General features: G+C 37.1%; 1 protein-coding gene and 1 long non-coding RNA gene across 7 annotated transcripts in view; one reads left to right on the top strand and one right to left on the bottom strand.

Moving 5' to 3' along the window:
- The window catches only part of TTC17 (tetratricopeptide repeat domain 17), a 144,109-nt gene that overhangs the window by 56,917 nt on the left and 62,167 nt on the right, over nt 1-25,025 (top strand). For 4 of the 6 annotated variants that reach the window (XM_002821858.6, XM_054524471.2, XM_054524473.2 and 1 more), the window contains 2 exons: nt 189-375; nt 22,526-22,696. In XM_002821858.6, coding sequence (XP_002821904.3) covers nt 189-375; nt 22,526-22,696 — 358 coding nt within the window. The remainder of the gene's footprint in view (nt 1-188; nt 376-22,525; nt 22,697-25,025) is intronic. The other 2 variants (XM_054524474.2, XM_054524472.2) reach the window with 1 other exon arrangement.
- On the bottom strand, nt 213-23,803 carry LOC129048633 (uncharacterized). Its single transcript, XR_008511139.2, has 4 exons — nt 23,640-23,803; nt 15,385-15,510; nt 12,764-12,826; nt 213-428 (listed from the first exon to the last, which is right to left on the bottom strand). It is a non-coding gene; the product is annotated as an uncharacterized LOC129048633 (long non-coding RNA).

Genomic DNA, 25,025 nt, shown 5'->3' with positions numbered 1-25,025 from the left:
GCAAAAAAAGTAAACACATTTACATGTATTATATAGTTTAGAATTGGCTGGTATGAATAAAATGGACAGTTAGCGGTAACGTTTATGGGGTAACCTAAAAAGAGCCAAAAGCCATATACTGTAAACGTTTTGTAACTCCCAGAAAATATTAGTTCATTAACGTTTTGCCGATTTTTTTTTCTTTTCAGCCTCTGACCTTTTTGAGCCTGGGAAATGCTTACCTTGCTCTGAAGAATATCAGTGGGGCACTTGAGGCCTTTAGACAGGCCTTGAAATTAACCACCAAATGCCCAGAGTGTGAAAACAGCCTGAAGTTGATCCGCTGTATGCAGTTTTATCCTTTTCTGTACAACATCACTTCTTCTGTTTGCAGTGGTAAGCAGCTTTCAAATGCTGACAAACTAATGAGCTCAGCCAGAGTTCCTCTTCTGATCAAAAGAACACAGAAAATGATTTTCTCTATTTTACCCAAGGATTTTAGATAACCAGTATAATTCCAGATGCATAGGAAAAGATGTTAATTCCCTACTTACTATAGATGCCTTAGGGTATTAAGGCTTAATTCTCTCTTAGAACTCTGGTTAAGAAAGGCTAACTAAAATACATGGTATATTCAACTGGGATGGATAGGCTTTGCGATTTTTTTCCTCCCTCCAAAATCTCCAGTGTTTTATAATAACTGACATTCCTAGTAAAGTACATTTTTCCTGTCCATGAAGTCAAAGTATACAGTTTGAATTGAAGCAGTTCTTCTGTATACTCAGTCACTGAAATACAGCTCCTTGTCTTTCATTGAAGGTGGTTCAGACCTTTACTCTACCTTTAAAATAGTGACCCGACATTAAGTGGCATATTTTTCCCTGCTTCCACTCCCTCCCACAGCATATATATGGCATATATGCCTGTGTATAGGTGTATCCACCTGGGTAAAGCTAATGTCTAAAGCTGTTGCACTTTTGTTATTAGAACGTTCTTTCTAAGAATCACATGATACTTGGTTCTCTGTTTAACCTTCACTATAAGAAAAAATAAAATCATGAATTTTAACTCTCTGCCTTGAATTGGGATGGGTGCAGTTTACATACGTGTGGATCCTCAGTATCTAGCCATTGTAGAGTGCACAGTGGGTGCTTTGTTAATATTCAAATTAGATTATGATATTTAATCAGATGGATATTAGTTCAGCTCCTTCACTTTTGATATTTAAAAACAAAGAAAATCCTGACATCCACTTATTTATGTGATTTGTCTAAAAGACATCAATAATTATTAGTAGATTTGGGACCAGAAAGTGGTTTTGTTGATTCACTATACCAGACTGCCTTACAATTTTAATAGAATGACAGACAGTAAGTAGTGCTTGCCTTTTAAATATCAAAGCCCAATTATTTACTGAAGAAACCAAGAATCTCCCAGCAATATACCTCTGTAGCTCAGTTGTGGGTCAGTGTTGAGCACAATCTGAATTAAAGTTCTTTTATGAATGCCAAAGGCCCAAAACAGTATAGCAAGGCAATAGAGTGGAGTGGCTAGCACTAGAATCTTACAGATTCATGTTTGAGCTGCAGCTCTGCCATTACTTTCTTTTTTATTTTTAAATTTTTTATATTTATGGATACATAATAGTTGCATTGTTCTTACCATATAGTAGATACTGGCTAAAAATAAGCCATTAGAAATTCGTAGTGAATACAAGGTGCTCAGAACTTTAAAGGTGCAAATTGTGAATTTTTATCTTCTTAATCCTGGAAGATATGCTGTGGTCTTTTTTTGTTTGTTTGTTTTTAATTCTACTGCATCTTCTCGCAACACTGTGGTCTTTTAAATGTTGTGGGTTACCTAAGAACAGCCTTATAAAAAGGATTTTACTTTTTCAATGAGCTTTTTATATTAATAGAATTTCTTTTCTTGATTTACTATCATCTCCCTCAACTCTATTGAAATTTATTTCTGTTTTTGAGAAGAAGCATTTTGTCACTGTATACATGTAGTGACCCTTTTCTAAAAAGTCTTCTCCTTAGCATTAATTTTACATGTTTTTATTTAGTATTTCAGTTTCTTGGAATGTATTCTTAGTACATGTCACTCATGTCAAAAGAGGGAATACAGTTGTCTTGAACTTTTTCCCCAGAATGTAACCTCAACTGGTCCAGGAAACTAATAACTCAGAACAGATCTTTCTCAGAGTTGTGGTATCTGATAGTCCAGAGAATTCAAAGAATATTATTGGGTCCAATATAATAACAAAAGAAAATAATTTGACATGGAAACACAATTTTTTTTAATAATAGTTCTTTCAGAGGGAGCTCATCAATAAAAAATATTTAGCGCCTTTTACATTGTAATTAATGAATTTACTAAATTTAGTTAGAATGTCTGCTCAAATGCACTAAGGCCACCAGAAGAAGTTACTTAATCCTGGAATATATTCTGTGGTCTTCTTGTTTTAAAAATTCTACTGCATCTTCTCAGAATGCTGTGATCTTTCAAATGTCATAGTTTACCTAAGAACAGCTAATAGTCTATTACTGCTGGTAGACTTAAAATCATTCTGATATGAATTAGAAAAGAATCCAACATTTGCTAACACCTAAATACTGTTACCTTCTAATGGATATGTATGCTATAGCATTTTCTAGGTTTAAAAATTCGTTAGTAGTAGTGAAACAATTTCAATATTGTGTTTTTCTTTGACAGTGATTTTGAGTTACTTATTTCCAGAGTAATCCCATTCATTCATAGTTACTTTGCTGAGTTGTAGCTTTGAAAACCTAAAACTTGAAAGAAGCCAAACACCTTTATAGAACCCAGGAACTTCTTATGTTTGAAATCTAAACAGTTGCATCTATTCCATTTATCTCTGAGCTTTGCTAAATAATTGATTAAAAAAAAAGAAAAAACCTCTGAAGGATGATTAGGATTTCTTTACCTTTAGTGAAATCAGATGATTCTGTTTGCCGTTTCCTTTTTCATGTTTGCAATATTGAAATAAGTTTCATAAGTTATCTTCTTGTCTGACATGTGTTTTAAGTATTTATTATGACAATGCAGAGGTTTCAAGAGAGTGACAAGGCTTACGATTCTTTTTCCATGTAGTAGTCACGGAATCCATGAAATTGCTGGCTGGGTCACAGAATTCATGATAATTGTTGGCCGGGCATGGTGGCTCATGCCTGTAATCCCAGCACTTTGGGAGACCAAGGTAGGTGGATCACCTGATGTCAGGAGTTCAAGACCAGCCTGGCCAACATGGTGAAACCCCATCTCTACTAAAAATACAAAAATTAGCTGGGCGTGATAGCGGGCGCCTGTAATCCCAGCTACTCGGGAGGCTGAGGCAGGACAATCAGACTTGAAGTTCAGGCTCGAACCCAGGAGGCAGAGGTTGCAGTGAGCTGAGATTGTGCCACTGCACGATCCAGCCTGAGTGACAGAGCGAGACTCCGTCTCAAAAAAGAAAAATAAGCAATTATTTTTACAGCAACTATAATATAGTAGAATGTCTTAAATAGTATGACCTGGCAGTAAAAGGATGGGCAGTTTAACATTAGCAAGTATTTTGTTATTTTTCATATATAATCATGGAATTTTTAATGCAGATTTTTAGTTTGTGTTTCTTGGAATGCCTATGCAGGTAATGTATTCTATTACTTGTAAATACTGTTTTGTTCAACTTAAAAATACACAATCACTATGCTAAAAAAAATTTTTTGTACTTATAAAGACTTTATAGCTAAAACCGTATTGATTAATGAAGTATTATTTATCTGACAATGTTTTCAAACTTTTATTAACCTAGAAATCAGTGTATTGGCTGCCATTTGTTAGATGCATGTGTTCTTATAGCAGCTGTTTATCATCATCATCTCTCCCTCTTTTGAATAAAATTTCATAAATCCTGGTCTTTTATAGGTAGTTTTATATCACTACCATTTCAAGGATGCTGTGAAGTAGAACTTAATACATTGATTTTTTTTACTTGCCCACTCTTGAATTGACTGTAAAAGTGCTTTCAGTTTCGATAAAACATCTTGTTTGGGCAGTTTTAAAATACCTACTGTTTTCCACATTTATAGGCTTGTCATTTTACAATTTTATTTAACTTAAGCAGAACTGAATTGGTTACTGTAGCAAACTTATTCTTCAATAACAGCTTCGTCCTTTTAAAAGTAAAATAGAATCTGTTAAATAAACTTATAATGCTTTTGAATATAAGCAAAGTCTATAAAGTGCTCAACACTTAAAAAAACAGCCTTTTTTTATTGGAAAAAATAAAAGTGTCACAGAATGAAACTTTATGGAACAGTAAAGGTTATCTTCTCTAAAAAATGGAAGATAACTTTTAATAACAATATGAGCAAAATGATTAAATATTGAATCTGTAGAAAAGTCCAGAAATACATTGATGTGGCATTACAACATGATAGTGGATTTTCCAAGCATTTATTACCGTAAAATATTTTTGAAATACTAATCTGCAAATTAAAAAGTTACATCTAGCAAAGATATTTTCTACTACTAAAGTAATCTAGACTTATATCTTTGATACATTTTATTTTACTTTATTTTTAATGGTCTATATTATTTTTCTTATATTAGCATAAAACCAGTAGGTTCTATTTATTAGACTTTTATGCCACCAACAGCAACATCGCTGTTTACCGCATATAATTAAGCATTAAACCCAAGATTTCTGATCTCTGGTCATTTCTTAATTAATTGAGGCACATGCCTACTTAAAAAAATTGGCCCAGATCCTTAGAAAGTATGAATAAGTATTATGCAGAAGAACTCAGACTTTAATGTCTAGGTGTTCCTATAATTGTCTGCAAGTTTCTCTGTCTAATACATATTTGATAGCTTTTGTCTCTGGAGAAAAAAGTAGAATTTTCAAATCATATACATGAGATTTAATATCTATTCCAATGTGCAGATGGATTATCTTGTCTTCTCTTCACAGTGTTTCTGTATTTATAGCATCTATTTATGTAAATCATATCTCCTTTTATAACTTGTTTCATTGCCTGTAGTTTTAGTCTGTGTTCTTCTACCTAAATTTTTGTAGATTTATAACTTGCAGCTTAAAGCAATTTTACAGAGTTCAGATGTTGAAGAAAAAGAAATCCTGCACTTTGCTGCCCTCCAGTGGATTATCCAGCATATATACTGCCTGCAATGAAGGATCTTTGCTTTATCACATCCTTTTACATTCTTTTATAAGAATTAGTGAAGGTATCTGCTTTTTAAAAAAAGATATTCTTATAGACCCAATTTTAATAGTACTTTTTTTTAGAGGTAGGGTCTCACTGTGTTGCCCAGGCTGGAGTGCAGTGGCTATTCACAGGCTCTATCGTAGCACACCATAGCTTCTAATTCCTGGCTCAGGCAATCCTCCCATCTCAGCCTCCCAAACAGTTGAGACTACAGGTGTGTACCACTGCACCTGACTCTTACAGCATTTTAAATATGCTACTAGTTAGGTCACCTCCATTTATTTCTGTAAAAAGAATTAAAACTGGTTGATGTATTGCAGATTTTAAAATCCTGAGATGCAGGTATATCCTGCAACAAAACCAAATGTACTTCTGTGTATGTAATGTGTCTAAATCTGTATTTTTTTTTACTTAAAAGGGCTGTAGTTACTTGGTTAACAGTTTTTTAACATGTATCTTTAACATGTATTTAACATGTGATAGAGGAGAGAATAGGAAAAAGAATTTTTGTATTTATGAACCTACAAGCAAAGATTGTGATTTACTCAAATTACAGTCAGTCACTGGCGGAGCTGAAACTAAAAAGTGAGTCCTCTGTCTTCCAGGGCCAGTGTGATTCCTATGCATAATACTTCTACCTTCAGCCAGTCATAAATTATTCCACTGCCATGATTGAAAGATTGAAAGAATTCATATTTGTAGATACCTGGGACATTTTATAAAAGTGGTATAATCACTACACTTTTTATGTCATCCCTCAAAAGAGATGGATTTCTACATAAAACATGGATGTAAACTAGATTATGGGGTGCAGTCATAATGAACCCCAAGAGCATACCTAAAATGGTCTCTCAGTTTAACATATCACCCTGATCTTTTCTGAATCTTGCATCATTAGATTGCCACATAGCCTTCTATTTTACATGGAAGATCTTATGGCTGTACTTCTGTAGTATTAGCTTAGTAGACAGTATTTTTCTTTTGGGATTTCCAGCATTTAGCTTTTTTGAACAAAAGGGATACTTTTGGTTTTTATGAGAACTTAGAGACAGTATTATCAGATTCTGATGATCAATGATTTTATACTTCAGCCTCTGAAAGACATTATATATAAATATTTGTTGGTTTTTAATGTGAATTTTTTGTCCTGCATGCCAAAAAAAAAAGTTTTATTTTAAAGAATGAGCCTATTAGCCCTTGCCTGAGATCTTTTCACAGCTATTCATCCAGGTTTCACAGCTATTCATCATTATAGGTTGTTAGCCTGGCCAAATAATACTTAAGAAATATGAAATTTGATAGAGGATATAATGTTCTAAAGCAACAATTTGTTTTCTTTCAACCAAAGAAAACTGGGTGTGGTTTATTCTTCATTCATTCATTCATTCATTCAATGAACACTTATCTACTATATGCCAGTCACTATTCTAGGAATTGGAAACCAAACAGAAAATACCTCCAGCTCTTACAGAGCTGCATTCTAGTAGAAGGAAACAGAGAGTAGATAATAAACATAATAAATCATTTAATTAGAAAATGAGTGCTCAGGCGGTTGGGGTCATTAAGGGAGGCCCCACTGAGAAAGTGACATTTGAACATAGACTTGAGGGAGGATAGAGGTTCTAAGCCATGCAGACATACAGCATAAAAGCATTTCAGGCAGAGAGAATAGCATTGCAAATGTTCATGTTAGGAATAGCAAGGAGGGCTTTCCATCTGTGGTGGAGATGTAGGAGATGAAAGCAGAGATAAATATGGTGGAGGATAGAGCCACTTTTTTGATGCCTTGCAGACCATTCTAATAATTTGGGCTTTTCTTCTAAGAGAAAGATGTATGACTAGGAACTGGGCAGCACAGCAGGAGGTGAGTGGTGGGCCAGCAAGCAAAGCTTCACCTGCATTTACAGCCAGTCCCCATCACTCACATTACTGCCTGAGCTCCGCCTTCTGTGAGATCAGTGGTGGCATTAGATTCTCATAGGAGCATGAACCTATTGTAAACTATGCATGCGCGGGATCTAGGTTACACGATCCTTATGAGAATCTAAAGCCTGATGATCTGTCACTGTCTCCCATCACACCCAGTTGGGACCATTTAGTTGCAGGAAAACAAGCTCAGGGCTCCCACTGATTCTACATTGTGGTGAGTTGTATAATAATTTCATCATATGATATAATGTAATAACAAAGTGCACAAAACATGTAATGTGCTTGAATTATGCCAAAACCCCATCCCCACCCACCCCCCAGTCTTTGGAAAAATTGTCTTCTACGAAAACAGCCCCTGGTGACAAAAAGGTTGGGGACTGCTGACTTGGAAGATTTTGAACACAAGAGTGTTCTGAACTGATTTACATCTTAACATAATTCCTCTGGTTGCTCTGTTGAGAATAGACTAGTGGGGTAAGAGCAGAAGCATGAAGACCTGTTAGGATGCTATTGCAAAAATATCAGTGAGAGATGATATTGGCCTTTACCACTGGGGTGGACAGGGAGAAAGTGAGAAATGATCCTATTTGGAATATATTTTGAAGGTAGAACCAACAAGACATTCCTAGAAAGGGATATGGGAAATGAAAGAAAGAGAGGTCAAGGGTGACTCTTAAATTTGGAACCTGAGCAATCAGGTAAATAGTGGTGCTATTTAATGAGATACTCAGGTCTGAGAAAGGAGCAGATTTGGGGAGAAAAACAAGTTTGGTTTTGGACGTGTTAAATTTGAGTTGCCTATTAAGTGTTCAAGTAGAGATGTTGAATAGGTAGTTGGATACATGAGTGTTATAATGATGGGGAAGAGACCAGGCTAGAGATAATAATTTATGGGTCATGGACGTATGCATTTTTTAAGTCATTAGCTTGGATGAAATTACCTCAATAATTACTATAAAAAGGAAAATGGGTCAAAAATCAGTTACTAGGGTATTCTAGCCAACATTTAAAGGTCAGGAAGAAAAAGAGCAATAAAGGAGTAGCCAGTAAGCTAGTAGAAAAACCATTGACGTATTTTATCCCCCAAGCCAAGTGAAGAAAATGTTTTAAGGGGTTATCAAGCATATCATTATTATTTTACCAGCATGCTATATCCTGAGAGATTGAGCTGGATGTGGGCAGAGAATGAACCACTGGATTTAGTAACATGGAGATTGTTGGTAATCTTGTAAAAGCTTGTGTGAAATCGGTTTTGAAGGCGATGAGGAAGTGAGGATGGCAAGCAACTCTTAAGTTTTGCTATAGTGAAGAGCAGGAAAATGGGATATAGCTGGAGGGGCCTGTGGGGTTGAAGGAATTTGTTTTTGTTATTCTAAAAATAGAAAGCCCTGCAGCATGTTTCAATAGGAATGATCCAGCAAAGTGGGAAAGATTGAAGATGCAGCAAAGGGCTAACTGTAGAAGCAGAATTCTTGAGTAGACAGGAGGGGATGAAATCTAAGGCACGAATGTACGAGTGGTCCTTAGGAACAAGGATGATATATAAGTAAAGTTGTAGGTATGTTGAAAGATTTGATGGTGGGACTTCTGATTACTTCTCAGCAACATATGAGGTGACTTGTCAGATGAGAATGAAGAGGTACAGAGAATGTTGGAGATTTGATGAGAGAGGAAAGGCTGAAAACAGTTGTCTCAGAATGTGAATTAACTAGAGAGGTTTCTAACTTTGGTAACTGGATAGACGTCAATGTTGTTAAGAATGGGAATACAGAGGAGAAATCATCTATGCATTGATGTGCTGGGAATAGCAAGTTCAGTGATAGACATGTTCATTTGGAGATGCCTCTGATTCCCTCAGAATGTGCAGGATGTGAAGAAAATGCCAAGAATGGAATCTTAGAAAATACTAACATTTAAGGAACAGAGTCAGTGAAAGAGTGAGTAAATAGAGGCACTGGAAGAGCAGGGTCGTGAAGTTTAGAAGAACAGAGAGTTTGAGAGGGACAAAGAGGACAATAGTAGTGTGTCCTGAATTGGTTCATTTGCAAGCTTTTAGTTGGTATTTTAATTTTAATATTTATGGTTTATTTTGATGAGCATTAGAAAAAATAACTGGTACATAAAACCTGTGATTTATGAAAAATGGTAATGGTTTTGCCTTTTAACCTAAGTTAGTGTAAGATTAAACTTTAGATTCATTAAAGAAAAACATTACGTTAAGTAATGATACTGCTAGCTATGGAAAAATCATGATAGTAATTGGTAAATGAATAAACTGTGGGAAGCTCTGGGTTTAACAGTTTAGAAATCATTGGTGACTTCATTTTATCAAAAGCATTTTCTATAAAATGGGGAAATATCTACATTAAAACAACATTAATAAATTTTAGAATAATGAAAGTATTAAAGTGAGCTCTCTATATATAATTGAATTACTTTTAGGGCTATTATAGTTTCTAAAATACAGCTCATATTTTATCCTGTTACTTAGTGACTAAAATAACTTTAAAGCAAATAGGAAATGAAACCAATAATCATTCTTTTTTCTTTTTTTTTTTTTTTCTGAGGCAGAGTCTCACTCGCTCTTGTTGCCCAGGCTAGAGTGCAGTGGCTGTGTCTCGGCTCACTGCCATCTCCACCTCCCTGGTTCAAGCAATTATCTTGCCTCAGCCACCCCAGTAGCTGGAAATACAGGTGCCCACCACCATGCCTGGCTAATTTTTTGTATTTTTAGTAGAGATGGGGTTTTGCCATGCTGGCCAGACTGGTCTCAAACTCCGACCTCAGGTGATCCACCCGCCTCAGCCTTCCAAAGTGCTGGGATCATAGGTGTGAGCCACCGTGCCCGGCTGAGAATCATTCTTTAAAAAACATGTAATAATAATAGAACACAAATGAGGAAAGCTTTCTTTAAAAACTTCATTTGTTAGAAACATGAAAAGGTGGCTGGGCATGGTGGCTTCACGCCTGTAACCCCAGCACTTTGGGAGGCCGAGGCAGGCAGATCACCTGAGGTCAGGAGTTCAAGACCAGCCTGGCCAACATGGCGAAACCCCATCTCTACTAAAAATACAAAAATCAGCTGGGTGTGGTGGTGCATGCCTGTAATCCCAGCTACTGGGAAGGCTGAGGCAGGAGAATTGCTTGAACCCGGGAGGTGGAGGTTGCATTAGCTGAGATTGCATCATTGTACTCCAGCCTGGGCAACAGAGACTCTCTGTCTAAAAAAAAAGAAGAAACATGAAAAGTTAATTGTATATTTTCAATAAAATAGTAGAAAACCTTGATGGGTGATTGAAGAAATAGGGTGTTTCTCAGAAGGATAGTCTAAGCCCTATAAGCAAGAGGGGGTCTGTTTTATATAGTTCCCCTAGTCATTTAACAAGGTATTTTTAATATGGTTTGTTGCTGCAGTTGTATTTCATTCTCCTTACAGGAACTGAAGGGGGCTGACTTCTTGTTATATACACTTGTGTGTAGTGAGTTAGGCGAGTTCATTGGATGTTGTCTAAATCTTGAGTTTTCATTCATCATTCTAGATGTTTTGGAGACATTTCAGTTTATGTAATGTTAAGCTTTGCCATCTTAGATAGCAAGCATTTATACAACTCTTCTCCATTCAGAAAGATGATTCTAGCTGGGCTTGGTGATGTGCACGGTAGTCCCAGCTACTTAGAAAGCTGAGATGGGAGGATCACTGGAGACCAGGACTATGAAACTAGGGTGCACACTGATCACACCACTGCCCTTCAACCTGGGAAGCATGATGGGACACCTGTCTCTTGAAAAAAATAATTTAAAAAAATTATTCTAATTGGCAAAATATACACACAACCTATTCTACGTTGGTAGAGCGGGCTCTTTTTAAAATTTCTAAGTGATTTGTGCCTCAGAAAATTATGTTTGCTTTGAGACAGTTGAAATGAGTTCCTAGTTTTAGACTATTTTTTTAAAACAGCACGAACTATGTAAACCCCTTTTCATATTTAATCATTGGATGATCTCTACTCAGTTCCATGGCCTGCTGGATATAAAGCAGCGAGTCTGATAATCATTAGAAAAGAACATTCGTGAGATTTTAAAACACGTAAGACTGAGGATGTCTGCCATATATATGTGTACATGTGTATGCTGTTTGGGTTTTTCTCCCCCTTTTTTCTTTCATTGTTAGTATTTATTACTAGTGGTTGAATTTATTTCATACTGAGCCACTCTGGCCAGGAAAATCTCAGTAATCTGTTACTAACCAGCAAAGTATATTTAATTATTATCTCAAAGATGCAGGAGAAATTTAAATCACATTTCACAGATATTGAAAAGACCATAGCTTTGGATTTGTCTTCCCGTTTAGTTGCCTTTTATAGGAACAAACCTAAATTTGTCATTCAAATTTTGCCATCCTTTAAACCTCTTTAGCTGTCAGGCTTTGTTAATAACCCAGTCAGGTCACAAATATACAGTGAGATGATTATAGAAAATAATAAGCACAATTTGCCTAAGTACATTTCAGGAAAAAAGAGCTAGAGGTCTGTAGCAGCTGAGCAGGTACCGCTGTCAAGCAAGTTTTCTGATTCCTGCTGCACCTCTGTAATAATAAAGCCCTGTTTCGCTTGATGATGAGAAATACAGCTAGAGAAAAACCTAATATGAACCAATTAATAATCAATTCACCACCCCTCTCACAGTACACTGGCTAAAAGCCATAAATGTTGAAAGTTGGAAGAGACTGAGTAAGATCCTGGAAACCATGTTATTACCTGCAAAGTGGCCACTGAGGTGAGTGCCCCAGGTGACTTTCATTTGGTGGCATAAAGCAAGAGGAAACAATATGTAACAAAAATACATGATATCATCATGTGCTTTTCACTTTCCCCTTGATCATGCATTGGCCATATTTACTTACGTGTAAATAGATATGTTCAAATTAAAGTGCCTATCTTAATTCCATACCCTTGAGGCAGGATCTGCAATCAGGGTATTAGGAAACTTTATTACTGAGATCCATCCACAAGTCTCTGCTCATAACGTTGTTTGATAGAGGGACTTCAGTGGGATTTTTTAAACTTCGGTTTGAATATCATACTTGCTACCTCTACCAATGCAAAGGACATTTCCTAGCGCTTGATCTTTTTCCTTCTATCTAGGACCTATGAGGTATTACTAGACTCAAATCTTGATCAATTATGGAATAACTAGGATCTTGAGTTCTCATTTCAAGATACTGTCCTTGTAATTCACTTAATTTGAGAAGAAAAAAAGACAAAATAGCCTTTGTAACTTCATTAGCCTCAGCCTTGCTCTGTATCCTTGCTCTAGGGAAAAAAGACAAGCCTGATAAGCCCAAAAAGTGCTGGGCATAATTAAGGATTGGTTTCTGCTCTCAAGGAGCTAGGAGAGTCTTGTTAGAGAGTTGTGTAATGTACAAGGTCTGTTGGTTTAAATATTATATTTACTACCTATACCAATGGTAAGTTTAAATATCATACTTACTACCTAAACCAAGTATAGTTTGCTAGTAAGTTTTAAATACCAATACCATATTTAAAACTTCGGTTTAAATATCATACTTACTACCTATACCAATGCAAAGGACGTTTGGTTGGCCTAAATATCATACTTACTATGTAAACCAAGCCTGTTGGTTTTCCTACTCGATCACTTTCCTCTGTGTCAGCAGGTGACCACTTGTAGCAGGAAAAAGGAGAGGCAGATGGTAAACACTAACGGTTGTGGGTAGCTAGGAAATCTAAGCCCCCTCTGACTGTTTGTATGCTTGTTCTAAGTTTAAGAATTGAGTGAAGCAGACTCACTGTAAGAGTGTATGATTGAATCAGAAAGATATGTTGTATTTTAAGGTCACTGACTATAAGAACTTTATAACATCTGCCTTTTGCAGAATCCGTGGAAATTGTACCAAATCTTGGTACCAAATGATGATGCTATTGCGGGTAGTTAATTTTCTTGACTACATACATCCTGCTTTGCTAGTTTGATGAGTTAGCACTCATTGCTTTCTGCAGCTCTATCCCATAACTCTCCAGCTCTTTCCCACAACACATACACATAAAAGTACCAATTTTACCCATCTTTCAAGACCCACTTCCACCATATGCCTTACTTGATCTCCTAATTATAAGTAATGTGTAATCAGACAATTTAACTGTGCCTCTCCTTTGGCTCCTGTGACTTGCCATGATAGTTATCTGTGTACATCACACAACTCTCTAACAAGACTCCTAGCTCCTTGAGTACAGAAACCAATCCTTTTTTCATCTGCATACCCCAGCTCACCAAGCATTCCATACCCTCCCCCCAACATTTAGCACGTAGAATATTCTTTAATGGCAAAGTAGCTGATGATATTTCAAGTCTGAACTAGATAACTAAGTATTAAATGTAATAACAAGTAATTAACTTGTATCCACCCAAAGTTTGCCCAGAGTACTTTCTAGGAAACCCCTCTCAATATACATAAGTAGATACAAATCTCCTTTTAAGGTCTACAGTTCCCACTGTAAGAGGGAGAAGAAAAATGGAATTGTATTATCTTACTGGTCCACTAGGAGCTAACACATCTGACAAGTGGCCTGTATTGTCCCACCTTCGGTCCCTCCTGTTTTTAATGAAAGTTATAAACTAGTGTCTCTCTTGACCCTCATTGAAAACTAACACCTATGAGTCAGTCTCAGGAAGTCTGTTGAATTTGTTTCCCCAGTATTCTTGCTTGAAGAAAAGTTCCCTAGGCTGAAGTAAGCCAGAGATTTAAATTAAAAAAAAAAAAAAATAGCTATGTCAGTTAATTTTCTTTTTCAATATAATTTCTGCGTGGAAAAGTCTCATAGTAAACTTATAATGAATTTTAAATTTGCTTTAGATATGTAATCTGATCATTTACCTTTCTAGAAGCACTTATAACTGCTGAAAGCCTGGATTCTTCATTAAAATAGTTTCTAACACAGCCTACATGTCATGGTATCTGTGTCTCAACTAGTGCTGACTTTGCTTCCTGTGCTTTAGTCATTTAAGAGAAGGCCACATGGCAAGACCAAGAGGCCAGATTTATAGCCAGTTCTCCTTTCTCTACTCTAAAAGGCATCAGGGCATATGGGATGCAGGGGCATATAGGTCTGCAGAAACCAATTCAGCTCTAAATTCTTAGGCAAAGCAAGTTTCAGGTGTGACCATGTGTGAACAGAGTATTTCCCAGGACAGAATTCAACTCCAGAATATGTAGTAAAAGGGAAACACACACATACACGTTCATATTTGGGAATCACATACTTTTCTTTCTTTCTTTTTTTTCCTGTAAGCTCTTCTGACTTAATCACCTCACCAGGAGAGAGTGCTGATTTCGAGTCTTTACTATGGTCTGTTTTCTCTTTGCCATTGTACTTTTGAGGTCAGTCAGTACATAACCATTATTTTAAAACCTTCTGCAAAGAATTTCATTCAGCAGTAATTACTGAATGAGAACAGTTCTAAGGAGCCATTATTTCTATTCAAATAATTTCTTTTTTCTTTCCCAAATAGAGGATAGAACAGGGCAGAGGAGGTGAGGCATCTTCATTTGTCTCAGGTACAGTCATCAGCAACCTAGGTTTCACCCAGATTCAGGTTCTGTATGCTTATATTAGCAGTGGTTTCATTAATGACGTTTCCCAAGAATCCTCTGACAGTAGGACAGTAGTTTGTCTCTCCATTTCAGAGTAAAAAATCCTAGACACAGAGATGTAAATTGACTTGCCCAAGTTTGTACGGTAAGGCTGCAGCCAAGGCAGGATTTGAATTTATACCATGGAAGTGTTCCTCTTGGTAAAAGGTCTGTTAGACTCTGTTACAACATCTGGAGGTGAAAGTCATAAAGGTATCTATTCCCAGTAAGGTCTCCTTTTTCCTCAGCTATACCTATTACTCTGTGTGGTGCCAAAGTCCCACATGTCACCTGTAGTATCACCTGGTAATATTTTTAAGTAATTTTGTATAACAGTGGTGAGCAACTGAAAGATATATTTTTGTTCACTTCATGGTATTTTACTATCTCTTCTAAAAGACAGATTATATTTTACTAGAGATAAATATGAAATAGTGTTATTAGGTAGCTTAAATTATAATAAAAGGAAACAGTCACCATGTGTTTCTAAGTTACCTATTTCCAAAAGAAATCATTTTTATAACTGCATAATTTTGAGTGCAGTTGGGTAGAAAGGTAAGGAGAGAATACTATAGAAAAAGTCACTCATACCTGTTAAAAGGATGACGTTGTCTGTATTTTCCACCTAGGTACTTTAATTGAATATATCAGAATGCTTCCTGTAGGGTAACCTTTCTGAAAGGCAGAAGAAAGGAGACTGTAGAGTATAATATAAGCCTGTTGGAGCAGGGATGGTAGGAAAACCATTAGAATATTCCACTGTTTCACAAAGACTACTTTTCTAACATCTTTGTCTTAAATTTTGAATTATAGCTCGCATTACAAATCAGTTTATTATTTATGTCTTAGGAATTAGTTTTATAATAAATTGCATGGGAATATAACTTATGTTTACTGTATGAAAACAAAAAGTTTGGGGAAGGACTGAAGCAAGATTAGCAAACTAGAGGGGGCTGGGCACAGTGGCTCATGCCTATAATCCCAGCACTTTGGGAGGCCAAAGAAGGCAGATTGCTTGAGCTCAGCAGTTTGAGACCAGCCTGGGCAACATGCTGAAACCCTGTCTCTACAAAAATTACAAAAATTAGCCAGGTGTGGTGGCGTGCACCTGTAGTCCCAGCTACTCGAGAGGCTGAGGTGGGAGGATGGCTTGAGCCTGGAAGGCAGAGGTTGCAGTGAGTCCACATCATGCCACTGCACTCCAGCCTGGGTGACAGAGCAATTCTGCCTAAAAACAAACAAACCAAAAAACTATAGGGAGGGAGTTGTTGAACAGCAAAGAGGTAAAAGACTATAGGTAACATGGTACCCATAGCCTATTTTCATATTGTAAGGCAGTCTGTCTATTAAAATGTCCTTTAGAGAGCAGAGCCTACTGTGAGACTAATTTCTAGGTGTACTAAATATTTTGGGGCTTAGATATGCTGAGGAGTTTGATCTGAATTAATTGCTGCTTTCTTCTAAAAGGTTGGTAGAAATGGACTCTATACTGCCTCCAGCATCCCCTGCATACATGCACACAAACACACACACACATACACACACACAGAAAGTTGAAATTATGCAGATACCCTGATAACTTCTTTTTTTAATTATTATTATTATACTTGAAGTTCTGGGATACATGTGCAGAACATGCAGGTTTGTTACATAGGTATACGTATGCAACGGTGGTTTGCTGCACTCATCAACCCGTCATCGACATTAGGTATTTCTCCTAATGCTATCTCTCCCCTAGCCACCACCCCCCGATGTGTGATGTTCCCCTCCTGTGTCCATGTGTTCTCATTGTTCACCTCCCACTTATGAGTGAGAACATGTGGTGTTTGGTTTTCTGTTTCTGTGTTAGTTTGTTGAGAATGATGGTTTCCAGCTTCATCCATGTCCCTGCAAAGGTTATGAACTCATCCTTTTTATGGCTGCATAGTATTCCATGGTGTATATGTGCCACATTTTCTTAATCCAGTCTATCATTGATGGGCATTTGGGTTGGTTCCAAGTCTTTGCTGTTGTGAATAGTGCTGCAGTAAACATATGTGTGCATGTGTCTTTATAGTAGAATGATTTATAATCCTTTGGGTATATACCCAGTAATGGGATTGCTGGGTCAAATGGTATTTCTAGTTCTAGATCCTTGAGGAATCGCCACATTGTCTTCCACAGTGGATGAACTAATTTATGCTCCCACCAACAGTGTAAAAGCATTCCTATCTCTCCACATCCTCTCCAGCATCTGTTGTTTCCTGACTTTAATGATCGCAATTCTAACTGGCATGAGATGGATACCCTGATAACTTCTAATAGCAGGTTAATTGATCATACTAGAGATTCTGAGTTGGCTATAACTAAAAGGCCTTATTTTGAAAGGATTACATTGGGATAACTTACTATTCCAGTGCAGCTTTTCAGGGAGTCAAGGCTGATAATAATAGCATCTTACCATGTGCTAGGCAATGGTCTAGCTCTTTGCATGTAATTCTCAACAACCTAATGAAATGGATATTATTATTAAGCTCAGTTTGCAGCCAGTGCAGTCGCACATGCCAGAGGCTGAAGTAAGAGGATCACTTGAGCCCAGCAGTTCAAGTCCAGCCTGGGCAACATAGTGAGACCCCCATCTCTTGAAAAACAAAAACAAAAAACTCAGTTTGTAGATGAGGAAACCGATTCACAAAAAGGTAAAGTAACTTGTCTTGCGCCAGGCTGTACCCATAACCACTGCTCTAATGCTAAAAGAACCACAGGATCTTATCACTGGGTGCTGGCTTTAGTTACTTGGCTCTTACAAAGTTTTGATGCCTCTCGATTCATTTGTGGCATTTCTTTATTATAACTAACCGAAAAGCATCCTAAGTTACCCAACCAGGAATCTCTACCAATATATGAGATTTAGAAGGTAAGAATTCTTTTTAACAAATAATTGGTTACCCAGCTCTAATTAGAAAGTGGAAAATACTCTTCTAGCAATTTGTAAACAATTAAGATGAGAAGATAGGAGATCCTGAGAACTTAATATACTTTGAAAAACTGTTTAGCCACATGATAAATTGTGACTTTACCCATCAGGAGACTTTACTTTGACAAGGTATATTAAATATGTAGTTGTTTTTCCAAACACCCTTGTAAGATACATTAGTATTAATAACCCTATTTATGCAGGAGATACTCTAAGCATAGAAAAGAATGTTAATATACTAGGATCTCATAGTAGTTCCAGAATCAGAAATACCCTTTTTGAAGTTTTATACTTAGTTGATAATCTTTGTAGTCTCTTACTTCTAAGAAAAACCGAACTGCCAGGATTTGAATTAGATGCTAAATGCTTTGCAAGCAAGTAACAGCATTAAACACAGAAAAGTGTTTTCCATTTTCACCTGGGACCTTGTTACCTAAAGCATTTTGTTTAAATAGTGTTGTCCTTTAAAGAAAACTCATACCTCTCAAGGTTAGTGTAAGTCATAGAATCTCCCCATTTTTGTGTCAGCAAAAAATAAGTCTTATGCATAGAAGATGACTTGCTACTTTCCAGGTATCTTTCCATTTTTCCTTCTCCAGTATTTTCCTGTGTTTCTTTAATGAGAACATCATTCCGACCTCTGCCAGGAAAACAGGCAATATTTTTCCACAAAGGCAACTTTTTTTAGTTCCCCTTTGAGCTGGAGCAGACCTATACTGTAGTCTAAAGAATGGAAATTTTAAGTTCTTCTGAAATACTTCACCTACCCTTAGAAACTGGAAGGAGTAATTTTTAAAATTAGGCAATTCAACTATCGCCAAGCTACATATGCAAATCACATCAGAACCCTAAACCAGTCTGGTTTTTTTTTGTTGGTTTTTTGGGTGTTTTGTTTTGTTTTGTTTTTTTGGAGATGGAATCTCGCTCTGTTGCCAGGCTGGAGTGCAGTGGCGCGATCTCGGCTCACTGCAACCTCCGCCTCCCAGGTTCAAGCGATTCTCTTGCCTTAGCCTCCCGAGTAGCTGGGACTACCAGCATGTGCCACCATGCCCAGCTAATTTTTGTATTTTTAGTAGAGACGAGGTTTCACCATGTTGGCCGGGATGGTCTCGGTCTCTTGACCTCGTGATCCGCCTGCCTTGGCCTCCCAAAGTGCTGGAATTACAGGTGTGAGCCACCGCGCTTGGCCAAACTGGTCTGTTTTTAACAGTTGAGCGTAAGAACGTTAGTATTCACAATTCTAATCTTAAAGCATGTAGCTTTTATGTGATCATTTTGATGCCTACTTCCAAGAAATACCCTAACATAAACCTCTTACTCTTTTTTTATTCCTCCTGTTCTCCTCCCTGATTCTTCTTCTCGTCTTCCTCTGAGAGATGTTGGCCCCAATTTCCTGAATTTGAGGACAAGACATTCTTAGAATGCACATGGCTTGCACAAGATGTCTGAGTTTGAGGTCATGCAGAAGGAGTAATTTAGCTTCAGGGTCCCTTGTGCACATAATATTTTATAAATTACCTACAAGGTATTTTTTCATATTGCATAAGTTTAAAAAGATGAGACCAATTAAATTTTTACTGTGGGCAGAGGGTGGGAGAGAAACAGAAGAGAATCAAATGTTGAGGGAGGAAATCAACTTCAGGAAACACAGAGTTTCACCGGGTTCCAGTCTTAAATGTTTGTCCTTTGCTTTTATAATGTTTTACACAACGTATGTCAATGTGAAGAATGCTTTAATCAGCATCATTGTCATAATTATTTCCTCTCTGCTTTTAATAGTTATGCTTATTTATATCCCAATTAAGAATTGTCTCTGAGAAGTGTGATGTTCTTCATAATAAATTATACTCAGTTGGGTGTGCAGAGTTGGTTGATGTCATTATTCTGTTTTATTTTAATGCTCTTATGTTTTCTTTTATTTTTTTATTTTTTTTATTTTATTATTATTATACTTTAAGTTTTAGGGTACATGGGCAAAATGTGCAGGTTAGTTACATATGTATACATGTGCCATGCTGGTGTAATGCTCTTATGTTTAGCTCCCCTGACTTAACTACACATACCAGATGGTGAAAACAGAAGTGGAGGCAAATTAACAACCTCTGTCCTGTCATAGGAGAATCTGGAGAAAGAAAGCAACTACCATTGCTCATGGCTTCTTTCCCATTAGCCCTCCATGGGCGGACACACACACACACATACACACACACACCCCACATTCAGTCTTTTACAAGTTGTACTTTTCACTGCTCCCAAACACAAATGAGAATTCCTGTGGCTGTTGCTTTGCCCAACACATTCTTCCTTGCCTAGAATGCTGCCTTCCCTACTGATCGGCGGGGGGAAGCTTAGAAGCCTTGTAATAAGATAAACCTGATCCAGATCTCAGATCTACTACTTACTTTTGACTTTAGGCAAGTTACTTTATTTCACTGAGAATCGGTTTCCTCATTTGTAAAATGAAGATGCACATGGTTTTTATGAGGGTAAAGTGGAGGAAAAAATATAAATCACTCAAAAAATATTTCTTCCATTTCATGTAGTTCCCCTTTTATAAGTCCTGCCTATTCTTTAAAATTCAAGTTCTAACTACTCAAAGCTTATTCTCTGAAGCACGTATTTGGAACAAGTATTCTTTTTTTTTTTTTCTCTTTGTCAGAAATTTAAAATGTGATGGATAAAGCTAAAATCTTTTTTTTATTATTATTATTATACTTTAGGTTTTATGGTACATGTGCGCAATGTGCAGGTTAGTTACATATGTATACATGTGCCATGCTGGTGCGCTGCACCCACTAACTCGTCATTTAGCATTAGGTATATCTCCTAATGTTATCCCTCCCCCCTCCCCCCACCCCACAACAGTCCCCAAAGTGTGATGTTCCCCTTCCTGTGTCCATGTGTTCTCATTGTTCAATTCCCACCTATGAGTGAGAATATGTGGTGTTTGGTTTTTTGTTCTTGTGATAGTTTACTGAGAATGATGATTTCCAATTTCATCCATGTCCCTACAAAGGACATGAACTCATCATTTTTTATGGCTGCATAGTATTCCATGGTGTATATGTGCCACATTTTCTTAATCCAGTCTATCATGGTTGGACATTTGGGTTGGTTCCAAGTCTTTGCTATTGTGAATAATGCCACAATAAACATACGTGTGCATGTGTCTTTATAGCAGCATGATTTATAGTCCTTTGGGTATATACCCAGTAATGGGATGGCTGGGTCGAATGGAATTTCTAGTTCTAGATCCCTGAGGAATTGCCACACTGACTTCCACAAGGGTTGAACTAGTTTACAGTCCCACCAACAGTGTAAAAGTGTTGGAACAAGTATTCTTTGTTGTCTTGTATTTACTGTCTCCCCAAGTTGTTTGTCGATTTCTTAAGAGCTAAAACTCTTAAAGAATCCTCAATTTCTGACATAGTCTTGTTAAATATGGTAGCCTCCAATGTATAATAGTGGAAAATGGAAAGTGACTCTCTAAGCATGTGGTCCCCTTACTCTAAAGTCATTAAGTTGGAAAAGGTTTTGAGTCCATTACGTTTTCTTGGCACAGTAAGGGAGATGGCATTAGAAGTACTTCCTGAAATTGTGAAATCTGAAAGAGAGTCATCTGTCCAGAAAGAGACATCTTGTGTTTCCACTCATGTGGAGAGAGCTTGATTTGGTGAATCTGTACACACAGATAAGATGATTGATAGATAGATAGATAGATAGATAGATAGATAGATAGATAGATAGATCGGTCTGTCTTTGAGACAACATTCTCTAAAAATTAGAGTGTGTTTCAATGTTCTGGTAAAGGAGAGCAGCTACTTACACACTCTTAACCAAAGAATTGTCCTCTAACAGGAAAGTTGTGATTCTCCACTGAAAATGCATTTTCATTGACAGTGTCCATGGAACACAAGGGGGAAAGAGGACACCTATTCAGCTTGCCAGATCAGCTAGAACTAACCAAGGATAGTCAAAGGAGGGACAGATGTCAGCCAGATTGCTGCCATGTTAGATATAACTATCTGGTAACATACTACCCTACCCAGAGAATGACCATCAGGTAGAGCTGAATAGTGGAGGTTTGGGTTCACATTAACACAAAACTCTTAATACGATCAAAATCCTTTGACTCACAGATAAAAGTCGCCATAGAGGTCATTCCCACTATACATGCCAAAAGTTATTTTTATTGACATGACCAGAACTTGTTTTCCAAAAGAAACATTGCAAAACATTTCCGAAAGTTATATTGCAGCCTTAATTGTTGACTTTCTGCCATCCTCCCCCTTTAATTCTTTGGCTTTTAGTTTTTAGTAATTCATCACCTTTTGATATATCTCATTTTAAGCCATGATGCAAAAATAGTATTTTTCTCTGCTGTAATTTATCTCAGACTTATCCAGGTATTAACCTGTCATTTCTCACAATAGAAGGAAAGCTTTTTGATGATATTTCTAACTTCAAGAAAATATTTCATGGCCATTATGAATGGAACAAGGTCTTGGGGCTTGATCTTTGTTGTTACAGTTGTTTTTCTCCTCCTAAATACTTGACAATAGCCTACAGCTGAAACTTGAACTTTAGCGCAAAATCTTGAATCACAGTAATGATCTGGCTTTGGGTGCTGCAGCTCACTGATTTTTGTGTGTTCTGCTGAAGAAAAACCAGCATTGTCACATTTTTTGCTCTTCTTGATATTTTAGGACCTTGTACTATAGTACTACACAAGAGAGATATTTCTAATGTGCTATATCTGTGTCTCTTGTCATTGAGGTAATTGTCATGAGAAAACCCTGGACAACAGCCATGACAAACAGAAATATTTTGACAACTCACAGTCACTGGATGCTGCTGAAGAAGAGCCCTCTGAGAGAGGAACAGAGGAGGACCCTGTATTCTCTGTTGAGAATTCAGGGAGGGACTCAGATGCCCTTAGACTTGAAAGTAAGTTGATTTGACCTGAGCTGTGCTTCTGGGGAAAAATCAACTCTCAAGCTTTAAGCTTAGGCTTTTCTCTACTTTTAAGAATTTGTTTTCTTCTTTAACAATCATTATATTGTGGCATCATGAGGGTGACCCCTAGGTGGTGAGGCAGAAGACAAGCTATAGTGTGAAAGTGTTCTTCACACTTCCTTTGTTCTCTACCTCAGTGTCTTCTATTGCTAGAACAAATCTGATGATGTATCAGTCTTCTTAATGTTACTAGTATATATTGAGTATATCATTATAAAAGGAAGATAACTTGCTTTTACACTAAACCCAGTAAAATGTGAAGATTTGGAATAGTGGGCTTACCTATTACGCCCTCTCCTAAGATTCCATTTTATGACCACATTTTGAGCTATATTGTACTAAACAGTTCTTGCTAAGATTATCGGAATTGCCAAAACGCATGACTTCTTTTTAGTATTCACCCACTTGACCACTTTACTGTATCTGGAACCATGCATAACTCCTCCCCACTTCTTGAAACTCTCTCCTTTCCTCTTGGCTTCTGGAATATCACTTGCTCTTGGCTTTCTTCTATCCACACACCATCTTTTAAAATTTCTTTCACTTACTCTTTATTCTGCCCTTTATTTGTCGGGTTATCCAGGATCCTAACTTTGACCTTCTATTCTCGTCCTTCTATGTATTATCTCTTGGTGATTCAAATACCCTTGGCTACACCAATGTCTCCAGACCTATATTTCAGCTAAGACATTCTCTGCAACTCCAAATCTTATTTCCACTTTTTTTTTTTTTTTAGCGTACTCTTTATCTGGATGTGCCATAGGCACTTAAATGTAACATATCCAAAATTGAACTCCTCCTAATATTGGCTCTATTTTCTGAAATGCTTCTAATTTCTGTATTCCTGATCTCTCTTAAGAACATCACAACTCACCCAGGCACCACTGTATCCAGTCAGTCTCTCAGACCTGTTGCATCTGTCTCTCTTCATTTATTCCCACTGCCACTGCTTGAATTCAGACTTTCTTCATTTCTGCCTACACTATTGCAGTAGCATCTTAATTTGGCTCTCTAAATCTAGTCTTTTATTTTAGTCTGTATGTGAAGAAAGAGAATACATGTCATCAATACAGAATTTTAAAAGCGGAAACAACCACTGTTAACTAACTTTTTGTGCATCCAAAGAGTTGTTTCTAAAATGTAAATCTGATCAGATTTGCAAGTTACTTAATCTTCCTGAGCCTTTTTTACCTCATTTATTTAAAAACAAACCAACAAAAATGCTTTATAGAGTGGTTTTGAGTATTTAAATGAAATAACTTTGGGAAGCATTTATTTTATAGTGCCTGGTACTCAGAACCCAGTAAATGTTCTACAAATGTAGATATAATTGCATCTTCAGGAGTCAAAGTCTTTACAAAAACGTACACATAGTACATGATCAGTAAACATCTGTTCAGTTAAAGGGAGCCATAATATATTTGCACAAGAATTGTTACAGGAAAGATTCCCTGTTTGCTTTTCTAGGTTATCTACTCAGAGTTCCCGGTTTTCTCTTGCTATACTGACCCAGCTAAAAAAAGGAAGAACACAACTGGTGGCAACGAATACTCATGATTATTGTTTTCTGCTCAGAAGAGAATGATTTCCCTACCTACCTTAATCCGAGTGATTTAATCTAAGCCTTTTATGCTTTCTGATGACTGGCTTGAAATTTTATGTCATTGTTTATATGTTAAATTGTAAGCATATCTGCAGCTTCCCAATCTGACTTCAAATCAGATCACTGCCTTTTAAAGAGAAACCTAGAACTGAAGACAGAATTGCCTGAGGCCCTATGGTGGTAATCTTTTTTTTTTTTTTTTTGAGAAGGAGTCTCACTCTGTCACCCAGGCTGGAGTGCAATGGCACGATCTCGCCTCACTGCAACCTCCACCTCCCATGTTCAAGCAATTCTCCTGCCTCAGCCTCCCAGGTAACTGGAATTACAGGCGCATGCCACCACACCCAGCTAATTTTTTTGTATTTTAGTGCAGACGGGGTTTCACTGTGTTGCCCAGGCTGGTCTCAAAGTCCTGAGCTCAGGCAATCCACCTGCCTTGGCCTCCCAAATGCATGAGCCACAGCGCCCGGCCGTATGGTGGTAATCTTAATTTGGAACCAAGTTTGTCTAATTCCTTAGAATACTCTTTCTTTCTTGTGAGACAAAGGGACATATTCCTTCTACAGTATTGTTATTAAAGATAGTATGTGCCTTACTTGCCTTCAGAAGCCACAATCTTAAGTACTCTAGCACCCATTGATATTACTCATGCAAGAC

This window comes from Pongo abelii, chromosome 9, assembly GCF_028885655.2.
Source record: "Pongo abelii isolate AG06213 chromosome 9, NHGRI_mPonAbe1-v2.0_pri, whole genome shotgun sequence".
Lineage (NCBI taxonomy): Eukaryota > Metazoa > Chordata > Mammalia > Primates > Hominidae > Pongo > Pongo abelii.
This window is presented reverse-complemented; position numbering and strand designations above follow the sequence as displayed.